General features: G+C 36.6%; 1 protein-coding gene and 1 non-coding gene across 5 annotated transcripts in view; one reads left to right on the top strand and one right to left on the bottom strand.

Annotated features, from left to right (window-relative positions):
• Nucleotides 1–889: 889 nt before the first annotated feature.
• LOC136173842 (U6 spliceosomal RNA) lies at nt 890–994 on the top strand. Its single transcript, XR_010664321.1, has one exon. It is a non-coding gene; the product is annotated as a U6 spliceosomal RNA (small nuclear RNA).
• Nucleotides 995–1781: 787 nt separating this feature from the next.
• TSC22D2 (TSC22 domain family member 2) overlaps nt 1782–24049 on the bottom strand; it is a 51608-nt gene continuing 29340 nt past the window's right edge. For 2 of the 4 annotated variants that reach the window (XM_065943427.1, XM_065943426.1), the window contains 2 exons: nt 9953–10004; nt 1782–9023 (listed from right to left, as the gene is read on the bottom strand). In XM_065943427.1, coding sequence (XP_065799499.1) covers nt 8772–9023; nt 9953–10004 — 304 coding nt within the window. In that variant the 3' untranslated portion in view covers nt 1782–8771. The remainder of the gene's footprint in view (nt 9024–9952; nt 10005–24049) is intronic. The other 2 variants (XR_010664259.1, XR_010664260.1) reach the window with 1 other exon arrangement.

Raw genomic sequence — 24049 nt, forward strand, 5'->3', positions numbered from 1 at the left:
GCCAAAACCACAGGATAGGGACAGCCAGACCTTATGTGATGGACGTATACACCACTACTTATGAATTCATCTTGACAAGATATGAACCCAGATCTGATTAAGCTCCTAGATCTAACTAACTTACAGGAAATGCAGGGATTCTACAATAATGTAATCAGGAAAACTTGGGAAAATTGTTGGACAAACAACTCTGATTTTTAATTTCAAGAGGGAAAGAGGGGAGTGAGGAATCTGTAGATTAAAAGAGACTTAAGAAGCATGCCAACCAGTTGCAACATATGGACATTATTTTGATTCGAATTCAAACAAATGCACTATGAAAAGAATTTAAGATAAACAGGGGAACATAGACATTGACTATTTTTTAATGATATTAAGGAATTACTGTTACTTTTGTAGTGGAATAATAGTATAGTTATTTTTAAAAAGAAATCTTGTATTTTAAAGATGTTTTATTTTAAAAATATATTAAGTGTTATGGTATCTTGAATTTCTTTCAGTATAATCCAGAGGTCCATGGGGGAAATGGGGCACAAGTATAAATAATTTAAGATTAGATAATGGTTTAAGCTGAATGATAGGTACACAGAAATTCATTATGCTGTTTACTTTTGTACATAATTGAAAATTTCCACAACAAAATGATAAAACCTGTAAGATAAACCCCTGGAAGAATGGACATGGAATGTATAACTTCCCAACCCTTAGAAGAGATAAACATGAATAAGAAAACAAAAGGCAAGAAAAGGGGAAAAGTCTGTATGTGGGGGGGAATCTAGAAAACATTTCAAGGAGAAAACACAAAACAAGATGGCAGAAACATATCTAAAAGTGCCAGTGATGATAATAGATGGAAACAGCTAATTAATCTATTAAAATATAGATTGGGGGGCTCGTTTCAGCAGCACATATACTAAAAATTGGAACAATACAGAGATTAGCATGGCCCCTGCACAAGGATGACATGCAAATTCGTGAAGCGTTCCATATTTTTTACTGAGTGGGAGTAATAAACTTCTTGTTCTATTAAAAAAATATGTATATTATATATAGAGAGAGATTGGGGAATTCCCTGGGGGTTCAGTGGTTAGGACTCCTCATTTCCACTGCAGAGAGCCCGAATTCAATCCCTGGTCGGGAACTAAGATCCTGCAAGCCAAGCAGGCTGCCTTCCCCACACCCAAAAGATAGACTGGGTTAAAAAAATTCAACTTTGTATACACACACACACACACACACACACACACACATTACAAGAGAAATCCCTACAAAAATGAAAAGAAGGAAAATGAAGAGATAGTAGATAGTTATCTACTAGGCTAAACAAACGATAAGAAGCTGAAATTAGGTAAAACAGTTCAATAAGATAAGAATGAAATGGACTGAAAGGAGTTAGTAGCAGAGTGACCACTGGTGATCTTGACAAAAACGGTCTGGGGTCCCAGTGGGACCCCCACCAGATTGTGTGCGGCATGCAGTGAGGGGGAGAGAAAGCAGCAGAAAGGCAGAAGGAACAGTGAGGGCAAGTGGAGGAGGCACATTCCTAGCCGGGGAAGAGTGGTTACTTATCGCTTCTTTACCAACTTGAGCCGGTGTAAATACTGATGCCATGAAGCCAGAGGAGAGAGCCAAGGAAAAGAAATAGGAGAGAACTGAGGGGAAAGCGATTGTGGGGAGCAAGGCTGAGGATGATCAGCTCCAGAGCACCAGGGGAGACTTTAGCAACAGACAAGAAGAAAACATCTTCTATTTTATTTTATTTCTAATTTATTAATTGGTCCATTACACAAACAATACATGAAAGCATACTCAAAAACATCAAACATTACAGGTAAAGCTAACGCACTCCACCAAACTACTGTGAACAGTTTGGTTAGTACCCTTCCAGACCTTCTCTATACACTTTTATAATACACAATTAGGTACTTAAGATGTACACTATACAGTATTTGTGTGGATGGGTGTGGTATGTGTTTTAACAACAGTGGTACCACGTGTATTTCATGTATTATCCTTCTATTTTCCCCTAAACTTTTAAAAAACTTAACATTGTCTCAAGAGATCTTTCCATGTCAGGGCATGAAGGACTCTCAATTCTTTTTCACTGATGCCTAATGATCTATAACATGAACCACGTATAACATGTACCATGCTCCATTCCCTAGATGCATATTTTGGCTTTTCCAGTTTTATAGTTACAACCAAAGGAACAACCGACATCACTGTAGAAGCTGCATTATGAATAAAAGTATGTAAAGTGTGTTTCATTAAAATTTAATTAGAAATATTGGGTCATAGGGCATCTGTGAATTTAAAATTGTAATGTCTTTAGAACTGGCTGTGCTAATTTATATGCTCACTGGTAAGGTAGGAATCCCATTTCCTCACACTCTTGATTTATATTTTAAATATTTTGCCAATTGGATCTGAGACAGTCTCTCGTGTTTCAATGTGCATTCCCCTTATTTGGCTAAAGTTGGGCATCTCTTCACAACCTACTTGTAAAACTTGCTTATTTTTGTACATTTTCATAGGGATATTTCTAAATATGTGTATGTGACCAAAAAGCGTGAGTCCTGCTGGAATTAACTTTTGTGAATTAGGGATCTAAAATTAATTTTTCCCAAATGGTTATGTGGTTTTAGTACTATTTGCTGAATAACCCATTCTTCCCTTACTGATTTGAAATGTCACTTTTATCATTTACTCAGTATGTGTGTGTTTCTTTCTGGATTCTCAGCTTTATCAGATTTAATTTTGGTGTTAGGTACCTGAGTTATTATTGACTTGGTTCATTGAATGGTAGCTGATTTTGTCAGCTAAGATAATGAATGTGTTGTTTATGAGACAACAGATGATATAATTCATGACACAAGAATTGTTTTTATTTAAATCAACTCTGTAATCTACAAACTTAGAGTATTAAGAAATGTGTAAACTTCTCTTCCAGACTAGTTCCTTTCTCAGGGGATACCTTGCAGGTTAAATATAGAGATGAAAGTTCTTTTCGCCAGGTCCCCTCTTTCTAGAAGTATGTGATGGTAAAGCTTTTTGGTGATAAAGCTGTTTCCTGGTAATGGCAAAGGTCTTCACAGGGCATGGCAGTATTACTGTTCATTTGTAAGAAGTCTTCATTCAACAAATGAAATGAGGTCCACAAATCATGAGATATACTTTGAAAGTCAATGTGACGCTCTAGCTTTTACTTTTACATTGGACCATGAACTCCTGAAGTGTTTAAATCATGCCTCATCTATCTACCCCCACACGTTCCCTTCAGGCTGCAGGCAGTGCCTGACTTGAACTAGAACTGAATTGCATTTCCATAGTGTTCCTATAAAATAAAAAAAACAAAACATTTCTCAAAAAAAAAAAAAAAATTTAGGGGCATAACAAAGTTACGCATATTTATTTTTTTCTGTCCATCTGCCACCTGATTCAATTACATATATTTTGTGAATTTTTATTGTTTTCTTAAAGTAGGAACACTAGAATTAGACACTGACCTGACAGTTCACAAGCAAGCGTGAGAGAAGTGTCCCCTGGCTGCTCCTGGACTGCCTCAGGTGTGATCTATCTCTAGGAACACTGCCTGCCTACTGAACGACAGCAAGGACTGAGGTCTGGAAAACATTCTGGATTGCATGAAGCATACTTCATGGTTGTTATACAGAAATCTATCAGGCATGCAAAAGAATGAATTAAAAAGGTAAATTCAACTTTTTATGGGAAAGCATTTACATTTACCTTTGCTATATTTTAAAGTTCAGTTATTTTTATGATCCAAGTTAGCACACCTTTTCCTTCTTTCAGAGGAGTAACTTTGGCTCTCATGGGTAATGCCTTAGTTCATAAACTTCAATGCTCTGTTTAATAGCTCAACGTACGACATTAGACCTTGGGAAAATTCCCCAAACTATTTAATCTATCAGTTTCCCTGATGAGGAGGAGGAAAAATAAAGCTAAATCACACCATCCAAGAATGCTGAACAAGTTCTATGAGCAAAGTAGATTGCGTCGGTGCAAAATAGCAGCTTCTTACTTTACCATTATCCATCCTGAAAGGCTGTCTTTTATTTTTGATGATTCTGTTAAAAACAAAAAGGACATCTAAGACCTTTAACTTTCTTTGTATAGTGCCCCCCTTAGCATTTTTACTTGTGAACACATGTCAGTCCAATTGTAGACTACTAAGGAAATCATTAAGAAGCACTTTTACAAGCATCTCTCTATTGATGAAAGGAATACACGCTTATAAAGAGCTGATCTTACCATAAAAATTCTGTGACCTGCTAGAGAAATAAAGGAAACCAGAATGCATTCTGGAAAGTCAAAAAGGGAAAAAAAAGGATGCAAATATACATCTCTAAATAATAAACTATTAGTATTGCTAGAATATAGAAACATGGATTACTAGCCAGGAGGAGGTGGAAGAAAATGTCCAGTTTTGCTTAGGCAGGGGCTCATAGGGCAGAAAGGAACCTGAACTGAACTCTGTCAAAGAATGAAAGGCTACAGCCTAGCAGAGCCCCTTCTGATTTGGGTTGTCAAATGTCTGCAATGGAGGTAGAACCCATATTATCCTTTCTGGGGAGGAAGAGGAAGCTCTGAGGGACAGACCTTGAATTCATCCTTCTGGACCACTCTAATCCTTAGTCACTATAAAAGGGCTAAATTTGGCTTACCTTTAGGACTGGATTTACACAGGCGTTAAAAGACGGCCAAGGCTCATCTAGTCCCCCTACCCTTTACTTAAATTCTTGAAATTCCTTAAACAGGAAACAAAGACTTTCATTTCATAGAGGTATATGGAAGCAAAAGTCTTACTCAAACTTTCTAAGACTTAAGTTCTCTCTCATCTTTCCTTGGAGCAAGAGGCAGCTGAGGCTGGGAATGGAATGTTCATCATGGAGGCAAAGATGATACAGACAGACTCGGGACCAACCTCCTTCATGAATCTCAGGAGACTGCCTATGTAATTTTGCCTATCCATCATTTCTTTTACGTAATACTCTTGTACTTCGTAAATTATCTGTCAGCTTCTAGTTTTGGCCCCCAACGACCTCTTCTGTACTGCTGGAAAGATTAATTTTCCTGAAATGAAATTCTGATTACAATCCCATTGCTTAAATTCACTAAATCATTCCTGCTTCCCTAATCGATGCCAGACTACCCGGGTGAGTGAGGCAGTCACTGACTGCCTGCCTCCTAGGAAGCGACAGTTCTGTAGCTACCCCAAGCCTCGCTTACACTCTCCTTTGAGCACTGTTTTACCTTTGTGACCTTCAAGACTCAGGTGTCACCTCTTTTGAGGAAATATTCCCTAACAAAGCCATCCTTGATGGTGCATAACAGATCTTTATTACTGCCATTGTATCTCTTGGTTTATCTACATCCTTAATAAAACTCTGAACGTTGAGGGGATGGGCTTTGTCCTTTTCAAAAGATTATTAAAGAGAATTGAGTCACATCACAAAGTGCCTGCCACTGAGCTTATAACTTCCGACAAAAAAGACTTCATCTTAAAAATGTGCTTCCAAAAATCCAGTGATATTTACATTGCACCCCTTTTCCCCCTTCCTTTTTTTTTTTAAAGGTCCAGAAGTGACTAGTGTTTGGAACTTGGAGAAATACCCTCATCTCTGACCCATGACAGAATAATGTTCTAATTATCCATCATTGAGGGCTTGATGATAAAGCATTCCTGTCTTTATACTATGCTTAGTTCAGAACATTGGAAATAGAATTGGCAATATCCAGCTTTTTTTGGACAAAAAAATTATGAGTTAAAATAACCATCTCACACCCCTTTTTTGGGGGGGGGTGGTACAGCAAGCTATAAAATCACATTGTAGCTAATTTTTTTGGAGGGGGGCAATAAAGTTTGTACACATTGCCATATCAGAAACAAAATGTCCTATGATTTTGCAGTTGGCTAAAGTAAATAAACAGAAAACTTCTGTGGTACCCTGGCCTATGAACATTTCACTGAGAAAATTACAGATGGTATTCAAAGACTGTGCTCCTAAACTGGCATCTTAGTAAATTAATATTCCAGCTATGTATAGCTGGAGACCCTAAATATCAGAGGTAAAGCTGAAATTTTAAGATTTGAATCAACCGGAGGAATGCTTGATGTTGTTTTAAAGTACAGTCTATCTGATGCAGACACGCATATAGCTTTTGCAGCCTAAGCTGTCCCTGACTCTGGAGTGGGGGACTCATGAGAGCAGGCGTGGATGAACAGGCTTCCTTTCACAGGTCCGAGGGGAGGCAGGGGAGCTGGGGGAAACCTCAGGCACTACTATAGTTTTGCATTTTCTGAGCATGGCACCATTAGTTAGCTTCTCATGTCATTAAATTGAAAAGTCTGTTAACATTTAAGGCTCAGTACATTTCTGCCAACTTACTTTTTAGACGTTCACAGGAAGCTTGCCTTTCTACATTAGGTCCTGCTATTTAAAGACAAATAATTTTGTTAAATATTAATTTGTATTTCTTAGATTACTAGAGGTTGAACCCTTAGAAACTGCCGTTTATTTCTTCTGTGAACTATTCATGTATTCTACTGATTTTTAAAAAATGTAATAGTAATAATTGCTTTTAATTACCATTTTAAACATATTAATCATTTTGTGACTATTAGGAATTATAGTGTTTTTCTACTCCCAACACCAAAATTGATATTTTCACAAAAATCCCAACCTTTTCTAATACTAGTTTTTCTCCCCCTGTATTAAACATACTGTTCGCACTTCAGGGGTACAGGAGCCTTCTGGTAAACATTCCAACACGGAAGTTTCACTTTCTAGCTCATCTGGTACAGCTCCACTTAGCAACTTACTCTGTATCTTCAGGTTGCTTCTTCAAGCCTAAGCACTTAAGTTCCTTTAGTTATTTCTATTAACATTAAAGTTCTGTTTTTAGTGAATATATCCTGCAGCATAACTAGAATATAAAATAATTGGAAGTTCCATGTACACTTTGATTTTATGAATTTAGTTTGTAGCTTAAGTTTTTATTTTAAATAAAGAACATTTATCTTCTTTTAATGCAGAGAGCTAATTATTGATTCTCAATAACTCCTGATTGAGCTAGTTGGCTATAGATATAGAGCATGTTAATTTCTACAGGCACCTTTCTGAATTCAAGTAAAAGTTTTGGTAGACAAGGATTTCCTACTTAAATGTCACTGACATATGAATATCGAGTATAAATATTGCTCACTGTTCTTGCATTCTTTAAATTATTTTACCTTGAAGATTTAAGAACCATCCTTAAGTCATTAGTAACAGATTTTCATTGAAGGAATATTTGGAACTGTGAAAATACAAACCTAATCAAATTAAATTTTGAACACATATAGAGCCAAATATTTCAACAAAACTGCAGTTTAATTTCAGAAAATGTGTTAAAATATATATTTATACATCAATTTCTGACATACACTTAATGTGTTAGTATACACAAAATGATGCTTTCTCTTGAAACTGTATTTATGAAATGTACATTTTAATTTAAATACTCAGTATACACTGCACTTAATCTGCATGTTGCATTTATTAAATACATTAAAATCTGCAATGTAACAAAACGTTTTCTGCATACGAAATTCAAAACACCATTTTAAATGAACAAAAGATGGCTCACTTCATTTTTATTTTTACAACTAGTGTATAATACACTAGCTCAGCTCCACCACACTACCTGTTCGTTCTTTTTTATTTGACATTGTTCACAGACTAGTACATATTACAATAAGAGTGCTGGATAAAAACATGAGGTACGAAAGTGGTTCAAAGATTATAGGTCATGCAGATCATGCTAGACAGCAAAGAAAATTGTGACCAAGAAAACACTAAATAAAAATACATAAAGAATGTGCATTATAAAAAAAAAAAAAAAAAAACAAAACTCCATTACACAGCTTTGCTTCTTTGGTTACAAAGTAGGTTGAACAATTTCACAGCTTTTTATTCCCACCCGAAAAAAGTCATACGAAATGTCAAAAAGCAGAGGAATCGTGGCAATTTCTCTATTAGAAAGTAGAAACAAATGAACAAAGTTTTCTTCATCAAAATAGCCCAATTATTTATTATATCACAATAACTGGTGACTACCTGTACAGTTGCACTATGTCTTCATACTTACACTATACAAAATTTACATTCAAGCTGGGTCTTTACTACTGAAAATAAATACCGAAGGTAAATTGCCATTAGTGTTAGAAATATGCCAGGATTCTTTTGTTCAATTATTGCCTAAACGTTTTATCTATTAAATGCAATCCTGTCTTTCAATTCCTTTACTGATGCTTATAATTATTCAAAAAAATTAAAAAAGTTCTGTGACATTGTTCATGTACATTATGAAAATAGCAGCCCTGTAATAAATAAAACACAAATAAATGAAAACTTATGTAGGCAAATGTTACTGATATTGAAAGAAAAGTGGCTCTTTAGATGAACTGTTATTTATAAAGTGAGAGGAAGGCTCAGGGTAAACCCAGGGTAACAGGAAACACGGAGAGCCCCCGAAGCTCTTAGAGACCCCACTGGCGCGGCCGCGCTCTAAGGACACCACCTGGCACTCGCCGCGCCCCGACGGAGCGCCGCTGACATCTCGGAGAGAGCGCCCGCAGCCTGATTGTCTAATACTGAGGGCCAGACACAACCGGAGCATGGCTACTTGCTTTCGTATACAGAGGAAAGAACGCCAGCGGCACACGAGGGGAGACTGCTTTCGGTTTTCCTTAGGGAGGCGAGAGCGCTTTAGGCGGAGGAGACATTCGGCTGCTGCGGCGGCTGCGCCGGCTGCGCCATCACCGCTGGCGGCTGCGAAGTGCTGCCAGGGTGGGCCTGCTGGGCGGGGAGCTGGGCTAACTGATCGTTGCTGGAAAGAGACTTTAACAGTGCGTTTTCTCGTTCAAGTAAAGAGTTTCTTTCAACTAATTCTTTTATTTGTTCCTTTAGAACTTCCACTTCTTCTCTTACTGCATACATCAAATGGCTTTTCACCAGATCCTGTGAAAATACAAAATGAGGAATGTCAAGAAGAGTGAAAGCGGAAGGAGCTGCTATCTGGTTCTCCTTATACACACAAAACCGATTTTATGCTAATTTTCCTGCTCTTGCTTTTTATGTTTCTACTGTTTCCTGACCGACCCTGAGGAAGATGGGGTGGAAAAAATCTAGTTCCTAACTGGGGCAGCAGTCCAGAATTTTCTTTTCAAAGTTGAGAGTGATTTTTAAAAAAACACAAAAAAACAGCTCCTTAAGTTGTCAATTAATAAAGCTTAGAATTAAAAAAAGTTTAAAATCATATACTTAGATGTCAGATGAAGAGAACAAAGGAAATGAAACTAATATTAAACTAGTTATAGTAATGCTTTAAGAAATAAAGTGACCTGAAATTTCCAACTTCAAAATCTTAGGACTAAAAAAAAAGCCGACAAATGGCCTTTATTTACAACCTATTTATGATTTTAATAACCTGAATCAAAATATTTTTAAGAATGGTGAGTAAATCTTTAAGAAAAACAGAAAAACTGATAGTAACAGCAGAAATCAGAACCAGAGTCAACAGAAACAGGTCTGTTTATTTAAAGCTGAGTAACACTCTCTGCCCACTGGACCACCGGAAGTCCAGGTCTCTAAAGTATTCTTGATGCTGAGATATTTAGGGGATCAAATGCATGTTGATTAGGTATACCCCCCAAAACGGTCCTTATCAATAGCATAACACGAAATGTAAGATGTTCAAGTAGGAAAAGTATTTACTCCAGTGGTATTTCTAGACTAAAAATTCTCAAATGTTTTAGCATTTTCAACTAAATCTTATTATTGAAAAATACACTTTGGTTATCTTGGTTTAAAGAAATTAGATACTTGTTTTTTAAGACTGATAAAACCCAAGAATGGATGAAATGAGAAGACTATAAATTTTTACTTACCATTGCTTGTTCTATTTTGTTGTCAATGGCTACACCACCTCCCCCAGATGCACTGGAAAAAATCAGAATATTTCATTAAATTATTCTAAAAAAAATGTAAGCTCCCTTCCAACTCTTAAAGTAAATAAAAACATTTGTGTTTTACTTAAAACCAAAATAGTAATTTAAAATAGACTATTAGCCTATTTTCAGAATTTCATACTCAGAGCTCTCACTTTGAAAATGAGGATCTCAGTAAATAGATGACTTCTAAAAATCCTTTGTAGTTTCAATATTTCCAACTTGCCTATGAAATATATGCGCTACTTTAAAAATTAACTCCCAGTTCTATTCAGGAGTTCTCAATTCAGTGACCTTAAGATATATTTCAAATGAGCAGTATCTGCTCCACATCTCTTCATTTACTAACTATATATTCTAATTAACTTTCATGCAAAAATTTTAGTGGTTTCTTATTGCAGTAAATTCAGATGATTACCTCTCTTCTATAGATTTTTATATTTTTAATATCTGGTTTTTAAATTTTAAAAACTGGCTTGTAAAAATGATTCAGAGGGCTTTTGGGCAAACAGTACTCGGAGCGTTGGTTAACAAGGAACTCAACCGTGTGGCAGACCCACATGCTTTGACTATAGCTTGCTACCTGGCAAAAATCACCAACTAAGGAATGTGGTTTAGACCAATTTTTCCTAGAAATAATTGGAAACAGTCTAGCTGGTAAGTACATCTCAAGTTCAAATATCATTTTAGCATTTATAGGATAATGACACGGAAGGCTGAAATATTATCCTCTTTGGCAGTTTATATTTTCCTATGTATATAGCAAGGACCTATATCCTTTTGTTGGTGTTTTTGTAAATTTTAAAGAACAGTTATTAATCTACTGTATCAAAACAGAAAAAAGTCTTTAAATTATTTTTATATAAAACTTTATTGCACACTCTTCATTTAGTATTTAGTGATAAATTTAGGTCCTAATATATCTGAAGACTTTAGGGTTTACTTTAGATGATGGGGACCTTCAATGTTATATTAGACTGAGGCTCAGAAATATCCTATCTGATGTAGTGGTGCCTTTTATATTGTAATCTAAGTAGATATGGTTACAATCCTGGTTTTGTTACTCACTACCTACACATCAGTAAATCATCTATTTAGGTTCCTCGGGCCTCAGTTTCCTCATCTGTAAAATGAAGGGGCTGGTATCTATGCCTCAGTGGCCTTTGAACTTTTTAATCCTCTAAACTCTGAGTCAATGCATGGAAAACACTAAGCTTGCTTATCTGAGCATTAACAATATTAAATACAGCATACTACTTCACTTCCTGCTACTGCTAAGATGAAAAGGAGCTTCTGTATACCTAATAACTGGAAAGGATACACAGATCGTTAATATTTATATACATTAGGCTTTAAAGGCTGGCAGAGACTGAGCGTGGACCCCTGTGACTATAAGCTACAGAACTGTGTGACCTTTAGCGTGAAGCTCAGCTCAGACTCCACATGGATAGTCACCAACACTGGCCATAATGTGGCGGAAAAGATGGTAATAGACATTTAGATTAGAATTTGCCTGAGAATCCTGGATTACACTTTTTTATTCTGTATCAAGGGACAACTGAAATCATTTCATGACTTAAATACAATCAATTCTTTTAACATATCAGTTTTAAATAGAATACTGTAAATGCTAACTTTAATATCAGTTTTACATACTAATGAGCAAACAAAAAAAATCTAAATAAATCTCAAACTCTTAAAAGATTTCTTCTTCCTTTCTGATAATTAAAATAAAACCTAGTGAGTTTCCAAACCATTCCCTCAGCTAAGGAACAATAATTAGCATCCTACTCTTTGTTGATAAAATAACCTCCAATCCTGACTTACCTATCTTTTATTGCTACAGAGGAACAGGCTTGCAAAGTGTAAATTAAATAGGATCATACTGAAGGTATGTGCCCCTTAGAAGGTATTATTATTTCAATTTTGTTAGACATTGTACTTTAATAGAATCAGGTCAGTCACAGATACAACTACTATCACTATTCACCTTTGGCCACTTTGAAGGCTTTTACCAAGAATACTATAACCTATTGCAGAGGTTCTCAAACTTTGTCATTGCACCAGTCACCTGTATGTCTTGTTAAAAAACAGGTTGCTGGGTTCCGCCTCAGTTTCAGGTTCAGTAGGTCTGGGATGGGGCCCAGAAACTATGCAGCATTTCTAACAAGTTCTAGGCAATGCTGATTCTGCTGCCTGACAAACCATACTTCTGAGAACCACTGGCTTACAGAGATGAAAGCTAGAAGGGAAATAGTTTGGTTTTTTTTTTGGGAAATAGTTTTTCAAAAATCTATTTAAAAAATTTATTAGCCTGGTACACAAAACCCCGCACAAGCTTGACCTGTGGCTTCCGCCGCACCCGCTCTCATAGTCTGTCTGGCATACTGTGTCTGACACAGCTGCCTGCAGCCTGAGCAATGTACTGTCTGTGTGTATCCTCTCAGGGCCCCAAGGCTTTGCAGAAACTGTTCCCGCAGTGGCAAAGGCTCATAACTCCAATTCACCTGGCTTTCTGTGACTTGTTTCTTAAGATGCTCACTGCCATCTCTTCTGGAATGCCTTCTAGTTTCCTAAGGTGAACCGATATTCCATCCCTTTTGTGGTTTCACTAAAATAATCACAAACTTCTTACAGTGCATAACCATGAAATTCTGGCCCCTCTATACACTCATTGTGAATTCTAGGAAATTATTTAACCTCCCTAGATCTCAGGTTTTTTTTTAAACCTAAAATAAGGATGGTATCTTCAGGATTCTTGCCTGGGATATCCCATGGACAGAGGAGCCTGGCAGGCTAGTGTCCATAGGGTTGCAGAGTTGGGAGGTGACTGAGCAAGGAGCAAGGATTATAAACCCCAATTCACAAAACTCCTGTAAGCATTAAGTGACTTTAAATAATACTACCACTGTTAGCTCTATCAGACTGGGCTCTCTGAGTGAGGTCCGTTATCACCTTCACCTCTGTGAGGAGAACAGTGCTTGGCACATAGGAACTCGGTGTGTGCAGAAAGAGTCGATATGACAACAGTTACTGAATATATTAGAAACAATTACTGGTTCATATTAGGAAGCCATTATATTTTTTTGAATTTAAATAAATCAGTAGTTCTCAGTGTTGTGGTCCCTGGACCAGGAGCATCAGCATAATCTGGGAACTTGTTAGAAACGCAAATATTTGGGTCTACTCACACCTACTTTTGAGGTGGGATTCAAAAAATCTATTTTAATAACTCCTCCAGCTGATATGAAAGAAACTAAAGTTTGAGAACCACTGCTTTAAAAATAAAGATACAAAATGGGCTTCCCAAGTGGCTCAGTGGTGAAGAACCTGCCTGCAGTACAGGAAGGAGACTTGGGTTCAATCCGCTGGACACGGAAATGGGAACTCACTCTAGTATTCCTGCCTGCGAGATCCTGTGGACAGAGGAGCCTAGTGGCTCAGAAGAGCTGGACCAGCGACTAAGCAAGCGAGCACCAATGTGGGAGTTTTAGATGAAAACAAACAGGAGGGTGTTCTACTTGAAGACCGCAGAACATGGAGCCAATGAGGGTAACAAGGTGTTTCCTATTGTGTTCAAAGTCTGGGGTTTATTTTCTTTTAAAATGAGAATGATTAGCTGCAGCAGAATGAATACTTTTATTTGCTTCCTTGATCTAATGTTACAGTATTAGACCTTGTTTTCTTTCTTATTGCATTAACCACACTATAACTGGGCGATTAGTAACCAGTTTCCGAACTTAAGTTCCGTAAGAGAAGGCTTCCTAACATTCTGTAACTATTCTGATTAACTATACAGTGCTACAAAAGGGGATAATTTTCACAAAGAAACTTTCTGTTTACCATGGGTCACTCTTTTAGAATAAAATCATAAGTGGATTAGCATTTATTAGATGAATAAAAAATTGTGGGTACTGAGGGAATGGATAGAAATATAGAACTGTGAGAAAAAACACAAGAATGACTATTACTTTTTTATATAATGAATGTTCATTTCTTGGAATTGTGGCTCCCAAAAGAACCTTGATAGTGCTCTAAATAAATTACAATCACATTCTTAAGAAAAGTAAAACTTAAGAATCAGTGTAGGATGGATTTCCACGCTGTTCGTCTTTGGTTTCCCACCACAGATTTGCTCCCCAGGCCTGCTTCCTCTTATCACATTAGATCACTTGCAACCTCACTGAGACGGCAAGGGGCCAGAGAGGAGACTCCGCTCCGCCTTCACAAGAGTCTCACATCTGCATCCTCCTTAATAGGCTAACTCTCATCCATGCTCTCAGCTCACTGACTGCAAATCATCCCATCTTTCCTCTCTAAAAATTAAAACCAGTGAAGGCAAAGTTAGGCTTAACTGGATCTCATATTTAAGAAAAATTCCTTATGAGAAATCAAAAATTTTCCTTATTAATGTGGAGAGAGACATCATGACTACTGTTTAAGATAAAAATAGTGCAAATTTCTTTGCTATTACACTTTGACTACTGTTGTCTTTCTTCTCAATAGAAAAGCCATTTAAAAAATTAATTATTCTTTGGCCACACTGTGCAGCCCCCCACTAGGAACTGAACCCGTGGCCCCTGTAGTGGAAGAGCATGGTCTAAACCACCTGACTCCAGGGAAGTCCCGCAAATGCTCGCTAACAAAGCAACAAGGGAGAGGAAAGGAACACAAACGACTTCTCACTTCATGGCGGCACACACCCTTTAGTGAGTTCTTACTCCAAGCCTGAGTAATACTCTCATTTTACAGTTGAGGAAACGGAAGCCTAGTAACTTACTCAGACACACCCCTCGGGACAGGATTAAAACCTAATTAATGTCAAAACACATGCTTTTCCTATCACAACATAAGCCTGTGAAAGGAAGAAAGCAGAGCTCTATAACGACCTAAAAGAAAGGCAGACTCGTGTGCATTGTGAAAAGCGCTTAAACTCAGCTGTGAAACCGTAAGCATGGATCCAACTATGCTCATAACATGCCATTTATCTTATCTAGCATATTCCTAGAAGAGGTTCAGGTCTGAAAACGAGGTAGGTAGCTTCTAGGAAAAGGCACCTGTTCAGGGATCTTTAGACAACCAGCATAGTCTGATTCTCTACTAAGGTCTAAAATGTTCTTTAGTTAGAAAGTTGAAGGTACCTTAAGACTATATAGATCCATATGTAGAATATTATTTAAAAAATTACCCTGCTTTACTCAAAGACCCTCCTAATCCTCTCTGGTGAATCACAATACAATTAAAACAGGAATTCCACAAATCACAAAATAAAATGCTGTGTGATAAGAACTTATGTGACTGAATGGGCAATCTCATACACTAAGGTTCAAGCACCCTTACCCAAACCAGGTAAAATCAATTCTTTTTAAACTTAAAAGTAGAAGCTATAGTCTTTCTTGGAGGCCAGTCCTCAGGAATCACATACTGTTTCCAATACATCATTTACAATCTTCATCCCGTTGCCTTCCCCCCCAATAATCTCTATATCATTAGTGCTAGAAATGCTTTAATTCTAACCTGAATTACACTTAGCCTCCTCTCAAAGAAATGTGTTTTATTTTTAGAAAGTAATTGTTAAAGTAGCTGACTGCAAAAGAAGAAATCCAATGAATCTACAGCTCAGCAAGCTTATCAAGTTAAAAAAAAAAAAAAAAAAAACAACAAAAAACTATCATCCTTTCTGTAAAAAGAATTTTTAAAATATTTACATTTTATTACAATTAAGAGCAAATAACAATCCTCCTTCCAAAAAAGCCTATGTAGATAAAAATTCATATAGTCTCTGGCTAAATGCAAACCTCTGTGGTTAAGAATAAAACTGTTAGACAAAATTAACAGAAAATTAAGCTAAGAACTCAGAATTGTATGTATCCTAATTATTAACCTTAAGTTCTACCAATGTAAAAATAATCTGTTTAATTTCATGGTTTACAAAACATAGACAAAAGGCCCCATGGAGATTTTTATTCTCAGTAACACAAAATAAGTGATTTCTGTGGACCATAAAAGCTATTATCAATGCTAAGCAAGCATGTAGAATGGCTATTCACAAAACTAAACCTTATCAAGTACTCAATGTTACTGTGAAAAAAGCTTTTTACCAAGTAAATATTAAAAACCCAGCTAAATATACAAAGATTGACATTTGTTTTTAGCATCTATAAAAACCTTGCTCATCAATGCTATTAGCATATTTTACACTCATCTAATTAATTTCAGGTCAAAATCCTGAAATTTTCTTCCAGAAAAGATTATTTTAAAAGAGGAAAAAAGGATACACACTGTGGATTATACCAATGTCAATTTCTGGACTTCAGGTGTTATATGGACTTCAGTCATGCAAAATTTTACCACTGGGGGAGAACTGCATGAAGGGGTACATGAGGCCTCCCTGCACTTCTTCTTTTGGGGGCAACTTATCTATAAGTATTCCAAATTAAAGATTTAAAGGAGATACAAGTACATGATAAAGAATAAATTCAGTGAAAGGAAAGTGAAAGTGAAGTCGCTCAGCCATGTCTGACTCTCTGCGAGGCCATGGGCTATAGCCCACCAGGCTCCTCCATCCATGGGATTCTCCAGGCAGGAGTACTGGAATGGGCTGCCATTTCCTTTCCAGGGGATCTTCCCAACCCAGGGCTCGAACCCGGGTCTCCCGCATTGCAGGCAGACGCTTTACCATCTGAGCCACCAGGGAAGTCGAATAAGCTCAGTGAGCAGACACAAAAAGGCAAGCCGTCAGCATGAAGCCCCTCGCCTACCTCAGATTCCCTTTGTCCACGGTCAGCTGCGTCAGTGACCTTAAAAAAGTCCATTTAGGAAGGAATTCTTCACTGTTTTGGAGTGGGAGAGGCCTTTCTAACTATAAGCCTCAAAATATATGAAGTACTTCTATAAATCTATAAGACAAGAAGCCCCAATAGAAAAATGGGTAGAATACACATGAACATTCACAAGACATTAAAAAATAACTCTACATCTCATAGTAAAAATATAGACTAAAACTATAATATGTGATATTATTTCCCTAAACACACAGGTAAACATATTAAAATTTAATGCAAAATTAGTGAGGCTGTGGGAAAATGGGCCTTTTCTTACTGTGCTGGCGAAAAATGGTATAATAGTATAATCCTTACAGAGAGCAGTTTGGTTATATCTAATAAATTGTGCGCATACATACACACTCTCACTCTTCAAGTCAGCAATACTACAAGTAGGTATTTATCCAACAGATATTTTTACATACATAGGAAAAATGTAGTGACAAAACTACTCATTACAACGCTGTTCGAAGCAGCAAGGTTTCTGACTAGCAGTAGAGAAGGGGTTAAATAAATCATGGTATAGCCATTCATTTAATACCAGCCATTTAGTAAGAGGAAAAAGCCCCACAAAGATGCTGTTCTGTGTACTGAGATGGAAACGATATGATGTGTACAGACTATCACTTATGTGAAGAGGGAGATTGTGTGTTTGCTTGTATATGCGGAGACCGGAAACGCACAGATACACAGAGAAAGCGATCTGTCTGCGAAGGCGGGAGCAAGGGGAACAGGGTCGAAGGCGACTTTCACGCACCTTGAAGAATACTGAAAAACATTTTCCAAAATGAAAATGACTCATAAAGGAGTCATTACGGTGCGAACTTAAGACATGACCAAACGGCAGACAGGAAACAAGAAAGGAGGAAAGGAGGGAAGAGGACCAACAACCCCACTTGCTTTTGGAACTTTTTCTTTCTGAAAGATTAGGTACTATGTTTAACACAGGAAACTATTAATATACATGATACTTGTGATTTGTAAAATTTACTTCCTTGGCTTAGGGTGAATTAAAATCACTTAAAAACATAACTCCCAGTATAGTTATATCTGTTCAAAGTAATGCTGGTAACTAAATAGTAGAAGTCTCTCGGATAAGTAGCTAAGATACAACAGGCTACATTAGCTTACACAGTGTTGCATTAAAAAATGGATTCCAAATAAAGTATTGGTAAGATCTTTTAAAATTTTTTTCAGATTTCTTCACACCTCAAAGTTATAATATTTTGGGGGAATTATTATTTGATAGTAAAATTCTGATATAATTATAGACATATTTGGCTTGAGCTACTCTAAGGAAACAACTTAAAAACTAGCCAAACTAAAAATATTTTTCTGTTAAAACAGTCAAGATGGAAGATAGAAAAATTTAGTTAGGAGAAAGGAAATCAGCATAGCAATTTTACCATTACAGTCCAAACATTCCAATAAACTAAGAAAGTTTAGCATTCTATTACTTCAAGTTAAAATATTTAAATGTAATAAGAACATGAAAAATCATACCTACATAAGATAAATGAGCTTATGCACTAACTGTAGTTTCTTATTAGACTAGCATTAGGCAAGGTTTGACACAGTGAAAAAGTTATTTCCTTCCTCTGAGTCAGACTGAAAAAAGAAGGGGTGTGAGAAAGGGGTAGGAGGAGGGTAGCGTCTCCCCAGTGTTGGAGTGCTCACATTTAAAGGAGACGCTCTTGAAAGAGATTTTATTTTACTGTTTACAAAGCAGCAACTGGTGATTTGGTGACGGCGTAACTGCAGGGGAGTGAAGGACACGTAACTGAGGCGTTTGAGCCTAAATTAAAAATCTGACCCTATAGTCCTGGCCAACTTTACTTCCTGGAGGCTGGGAAAACCGTACATGACTGAGAATCATCTGGACTGAGATGTACACTGATGTCTGAGAGTAAAAAAAGGAGAGAGATTAGGAAGGTATTTTTCCCAACTCGTGTTCAGAATAACTAACAAACACCTATTAACATAGTTATACTGAAATAACACAGTGGATACAGTTCCGTATATTCATTTTAGATATTCTAAAGCCATTCCCTCTAGTCTGCTGGGATGGAAGCTGAAGGTTAATCAACATCTAAAAATGTCAGAATTTGGTGATTAAAGTACCATATAGGTCAACTTAGTAAAAGTTCTATGGTTTCTGATACTGGTTTTAAGAACTATCTTTCCTACAAAATACAAAACTTCAGTAGAAGAGAAAAATTCAATAAAAATTCTTAATATGAATGAAGACATTACAAACACATAAAAGCTCAAAATTTTCCAGTTGTGTCAGGAAAAGGATAAAGATTAAGAAAGACTTCCAGGGAAAGGACTACATTTAACAGCCATTTTGTAGTTAAGATCAATTCTCCTTTAAATGGTTAACAATATGGCATTCCTTCCCTTTGACTATGAGGAAATAATGACACTGTCACAAACTAAGGAAATTTTCATGGTGTAAATATATGAAAATGAACAAAATTGGAGAAAGAATATGATAAAAAAGAAATCCATGGGCAATAAAAACAAAAATGTAAAGCTCTTAAGATTTGCATTTCATTTCAGAGGCCAAGAAGCACTGAATAAATTTTTACCTAGCAGTGGGCCTATTATAAAAACAGCCTTTTTATGTAGCTAAATTCATCTACAATTTTTAAAGTAACTTTGAATTCTTCAGCAATCACATACAAATGGGCCAAAGTGTGTGTGGCGGGGGGAGTGGGGGAAGAAGGTATCTCTAATGCTAACCTTCACATTATCCCATCTCACCTCCCCCCAACTCCAAATGCCTGCAACTTTTGAACTGAAAAGCCTAAACTCCTTAAGATGCTCCGTGGTTTCCTTTTATTCTCTTTGTTGATACTGCTCCTCACGCTAAATACTCTACCATTCTTTCAGAGCTTTCAGCTCAAACATTTTCTCTCCTGAAAAGCCCTCTGTAACTCTTCCAGAAGCAATATAGTAAGTCATGCTTCACACTACGCTCGCAGCCTCAGCATACAGGTGTGTTCTAACAGCTTCATCAACCTCCTACCACACAAAAGCGCTAACAATCTACCCTGAGGCTGGCAGACATTTAATAAACAATGCTACAGAACTTAAGACTCAAAAACTGTATACTTCGAATTTAGTCCTGAATACATGACCTGCTATGCTGACTCCGGGGCCTTTTTTTTCCTTAAAGTTGAAACACAATGTAGCTGTCTTGGATCACCTCCCAATCATTTCCTACACTTCACAGCAAAACTGACTTTCTCCAACATTCCTTGGTATTTAATAAACTTGGAGAACGCTATTATTTTAACCAAACACAAAACAAACAATTGAGGAAACATTTCTTACTCTTATTTCTCATTTTCAATTTGAAACTAAACTTGCTATATGTCCTTGCTAATTCTAACGAAATAATCCATATACCTAAATTCAAATACCTTTTGGTGGTAACAGGGCATAAATCCTGAACAAACTTCTGCCTCTGATTTCCTAATAGCCAAATCTCAGTAACATTTACCTTTCTGGATGACACTTTTGTAAAAAAATAAAATAAAAATCTAATCTGTCTCCTCTGCACACACACAATACTCAACAAATACTGGGTGAAAGAACATCAAGTTAGACAGTGTTCATCACAGAGAAGACCACTAGATGTGGAATTAGCAAATACACATTGCAACTTAGCCTCACCTCAGGTTTACTATGCCCAGAGGCAAGTTACTCTTATCAGGATTTTTTCCTTCAGCATTTAGTTTTACAGACTTAGGAAACACCCTAACTACTCCAATGTGGTGGTGTGTATTTGGGTGGGGTGGGGAGGGGAGGGGAGGGGAGGGAAGAGGGGAGCAGATTCAGTGAGAAGAAAGGATAGTAACATTCAGGACAAGTCTTAAAAAGTCACCCACGCAAGTAAAGGAGTACAGGGGACAGCTGGACCCTGCAGAATGCTCGGTCAGAGGGGTGAAGCGAGGCAAAGTGAAGGTTTTATAACCCAAGCAAGAGAAGCTTTGAGAAATCAGAGGGATGATCAAAATGAGAGTCACCTATAACAGACACCAAGAAGGACTGTAGTCTTCATTATGGAGCAACTCAGGAGTGGGGAGATGGTTAATGTGTCATAAGAAAGATTGTTAAGATTTTTTGAGGGGTGCGGAGTGAGTGGTAAAGAAACTTGCAGATGGAAATGAGACATTTTAAGCTACATTTGGGAATGCTGAATCTAGGATATAGATCACAGTGGAGAAACAAAAGCTGAGAAATAAGGTTACCAGAAACAGGTACGTAGAACTCTATAGAGTAATCTCTGGCCAGGAGTCTAGGTCTGAGAGCTGTCAGGATGCGGCAGGAAGCTCAGAGTGTGAGAGATGAGCCTAGTTAAAGAGTGAAGGCAAACAGGGCCGGACACTGGGGAAGACCAGCAGGCGAGAAGTTGCAGAAGACGGGCTGGGAAGAAACTGCCCTTTCTTGAGAAAGCTGGTTATTTCTTTTACTGAACAGCTTCATAACTGTCTCTTCTTTCTCAAGCATTCCACATATTAATTTTTTAAACTAAGCAGCTATTCGTGAACAAATCCTCTCAATCCCATTTCCGCAATGAGGCCTAACCCAATAAGTCAAAATGAGACTATCCCCTTGAATATCAAATGCCAAATACCAGTGAAGAGATCGTAATTTTCGCTTGTCTTACAGCTAATCTCTTCATTTATACCTGAAGAGATGCCATTTAAAAAAGCTTTTATAGAAAAAGTGTAATTCTATGGAGAATATATTTGACAAAGTAACACTGTATCAGGTTAACCATTAGGGTTATCTGACTAAAACTCAGCTTTTGTTCTCAGGTTAATAATTAACCTTTCTTTACCATATTATATCCCTTCCTAATCTGTCCCCAAAGTCCAAGAGTAGTAACAAATAAGAATGGAGGTTTTCAAGGAACTGTTTCAAAATAGGGATAAACCCAGAAGAATAAAAGTAAAAGTATCATGAGGTTTTTAAAGAGACAGTTGCTTCATTATGAATTCTACTAAAGGGACAGCACCAGGCATGGTCACTACCCTTCAAAGAAATGGAGAGAGCACTGTGTCAGGCAAAAAAAATCTGGTCTATTTTACTTTTAATGTATCAATTAATGTTTTGCATTTGGGATGTTTCTAAAATATAGGTTGGCCTGGGTTTGAGCAAAGAATTAAGTTGCTCATCTTCAACAAATCTAAGAAGAGTACTGTGAAGGCATATGTCCTGAAGATTTAAAACTGTCAACGTTATCACTGCACTACCACTTGGCTTACCTGTCTTTTGCTCTCTGCTTCACTCTCGGGGTAAGACAGTTGACTTATTAGCAGCGGCCTAAGCAAAAGGCTGAATTCTCCAAGAGTAATAAAGGGGTTTAAGAACACAGGCTTTAGAATTAGATAAGCTCGTTTTAAAATCCCAATTCCACTACTTACTAATGAGGTGCTCTTACCAAGTTAACATACTAAAACCAGTTTGCTCATCTGTAAAATGGGTCCTGGTTTATACCTACCATAAAGGATTGCTGTAAGGATTATATGAGACTTCTTACAATAGTAGTACTTAAAATTTTTTTGTTTCTTCTATTGTTTGGATCAATTTGGACTTTGACAGTGTTTAAGGTTTACTATCCCAGTGTATCTTGGATTAAAAATGAAGCAGTAAGGTACAAATAAAAATTATGATTAGTATTAACAAACAGCCTTTATGGGCTTTCCCAGAGAAAGAAATAATGCTAGTTATGCTTTAGATCTACTTGATTTCTTTGTACTTCTTTGATTACTTTGTACTCTTTGTTAAAGATTCAATGCAGTCACAAAATATATGCTAATAAAAATCGTTTGACTTAAAAAAAAATTGTTTGACTTGAGATTTAAACTTACATCAATGTTTGTGAAGCACAGTAATCCTGTGACTTGAACATTAGTAAAATTCTTTGATCTTTGAGAGGATCTTAAAGTTTCATTGTTTAGATATAAATAATCTTAACTTACTGTAGGAAACTTTTCCAAAGGCCACTGAGATATAACTTAATCAGCTTAATCCAACATAAAAATTTCCAAAAACCGGTTTAACCAAAAATATCTCATGCCCTTCTTTAGTGTTACATGACATTTCAACAATAAATATTACTAAAAACTCAAAAGAGTGAGATAAAGTGTTGTTTTGCTTCTAAACTACATTTCCCTTAGTTGAGAATAACTGCTTTAGAATTACTTAACTCAAAAAGGGATTCTGGAACAATAAAGAAAAGTATAAAGTAGCAGTATTATAAAATTTACAGGGTTACAAGGTTTTCTCACTCATGGAGAAATGTGCTCAAAAATGAACAACAATGGCAAAAAGTTTTAACAGCTAATTACTTTTTCTCATTTATTCTTTTTAACCTGGGACCTTGGCAGTGAAAGTGCCATGTTAACCACTGGACCAGCCAGGGACTCCCTGCTTTTTCTCATTTCAACCTAGATCCATGTCCTGAATTATTACAGGGAATAACAATTCTATAAAATAGACATGACTAATGACAGAACTTTACAATAGCTTGTACACATCAATTTATGCAAAATTTTTATGCTGGTTTCTAGACTTTTATCATGACCTGAAATTTGTTAAATCAATTTAAATTCTAGAGATAATAAAATGAAATGGGATGCTTTACCAACATAATCTTTGCCCTCTTCTTTTCTTGCCAATAGGCCCTATCCCTCTGACTCTTCCATAAATAATTGTTTTTGCTGTCTTCACTGAATGTTCTTCTTCCTTGAATTAAACCTTAAAGGTAGGAACTGTATACATCTCGAGGGTCTACTTATTACAACACTCTGCATATAACTGATACTGAACATTTAACTGAATAAAACAATGGAATAAAACATATATTATTTAATATATTATCTAATTATACCTTGTAATTTCAACATGAATTTATGGCAAGTTGAGCTTACTGTGCTGGGAAAAAGAGTTAAGAAATCAGACACTTAAACTCTTAGAAACTAAAGCTATCACAGGAACATAATAAAAAAGAGAAGACTTCATTAGAATTTTTTTCCTCCCTGACAAAGTCAGCTTAAATAAAAAGTCAATAAACTTTTTTCTGATATTCCTTTCATCTGAAAAGGAAGAAAGTGTAACAGTTTCTATATAACATAGGTAACCGAAGTAGAGAAACTTAAGTCTGAAGAAAAGAAAAGTCAGAGCGTTAAGGATTTTC

The sequence above is a fragment of the Muntiacus reevesi genome, chromosome 8, assembly GCF_963930625.1.
Source record: "Muntiacus reevesi chromosome 8, mMunRee1.1, whole genome shotgun sequence".
NCBI classification, from domain to species: Eukaryota; Metazoa; Chordata; class Mammalia; order Artiodactyla; family Cervidae; genus Muntiacus; species Muntiacus reevesi.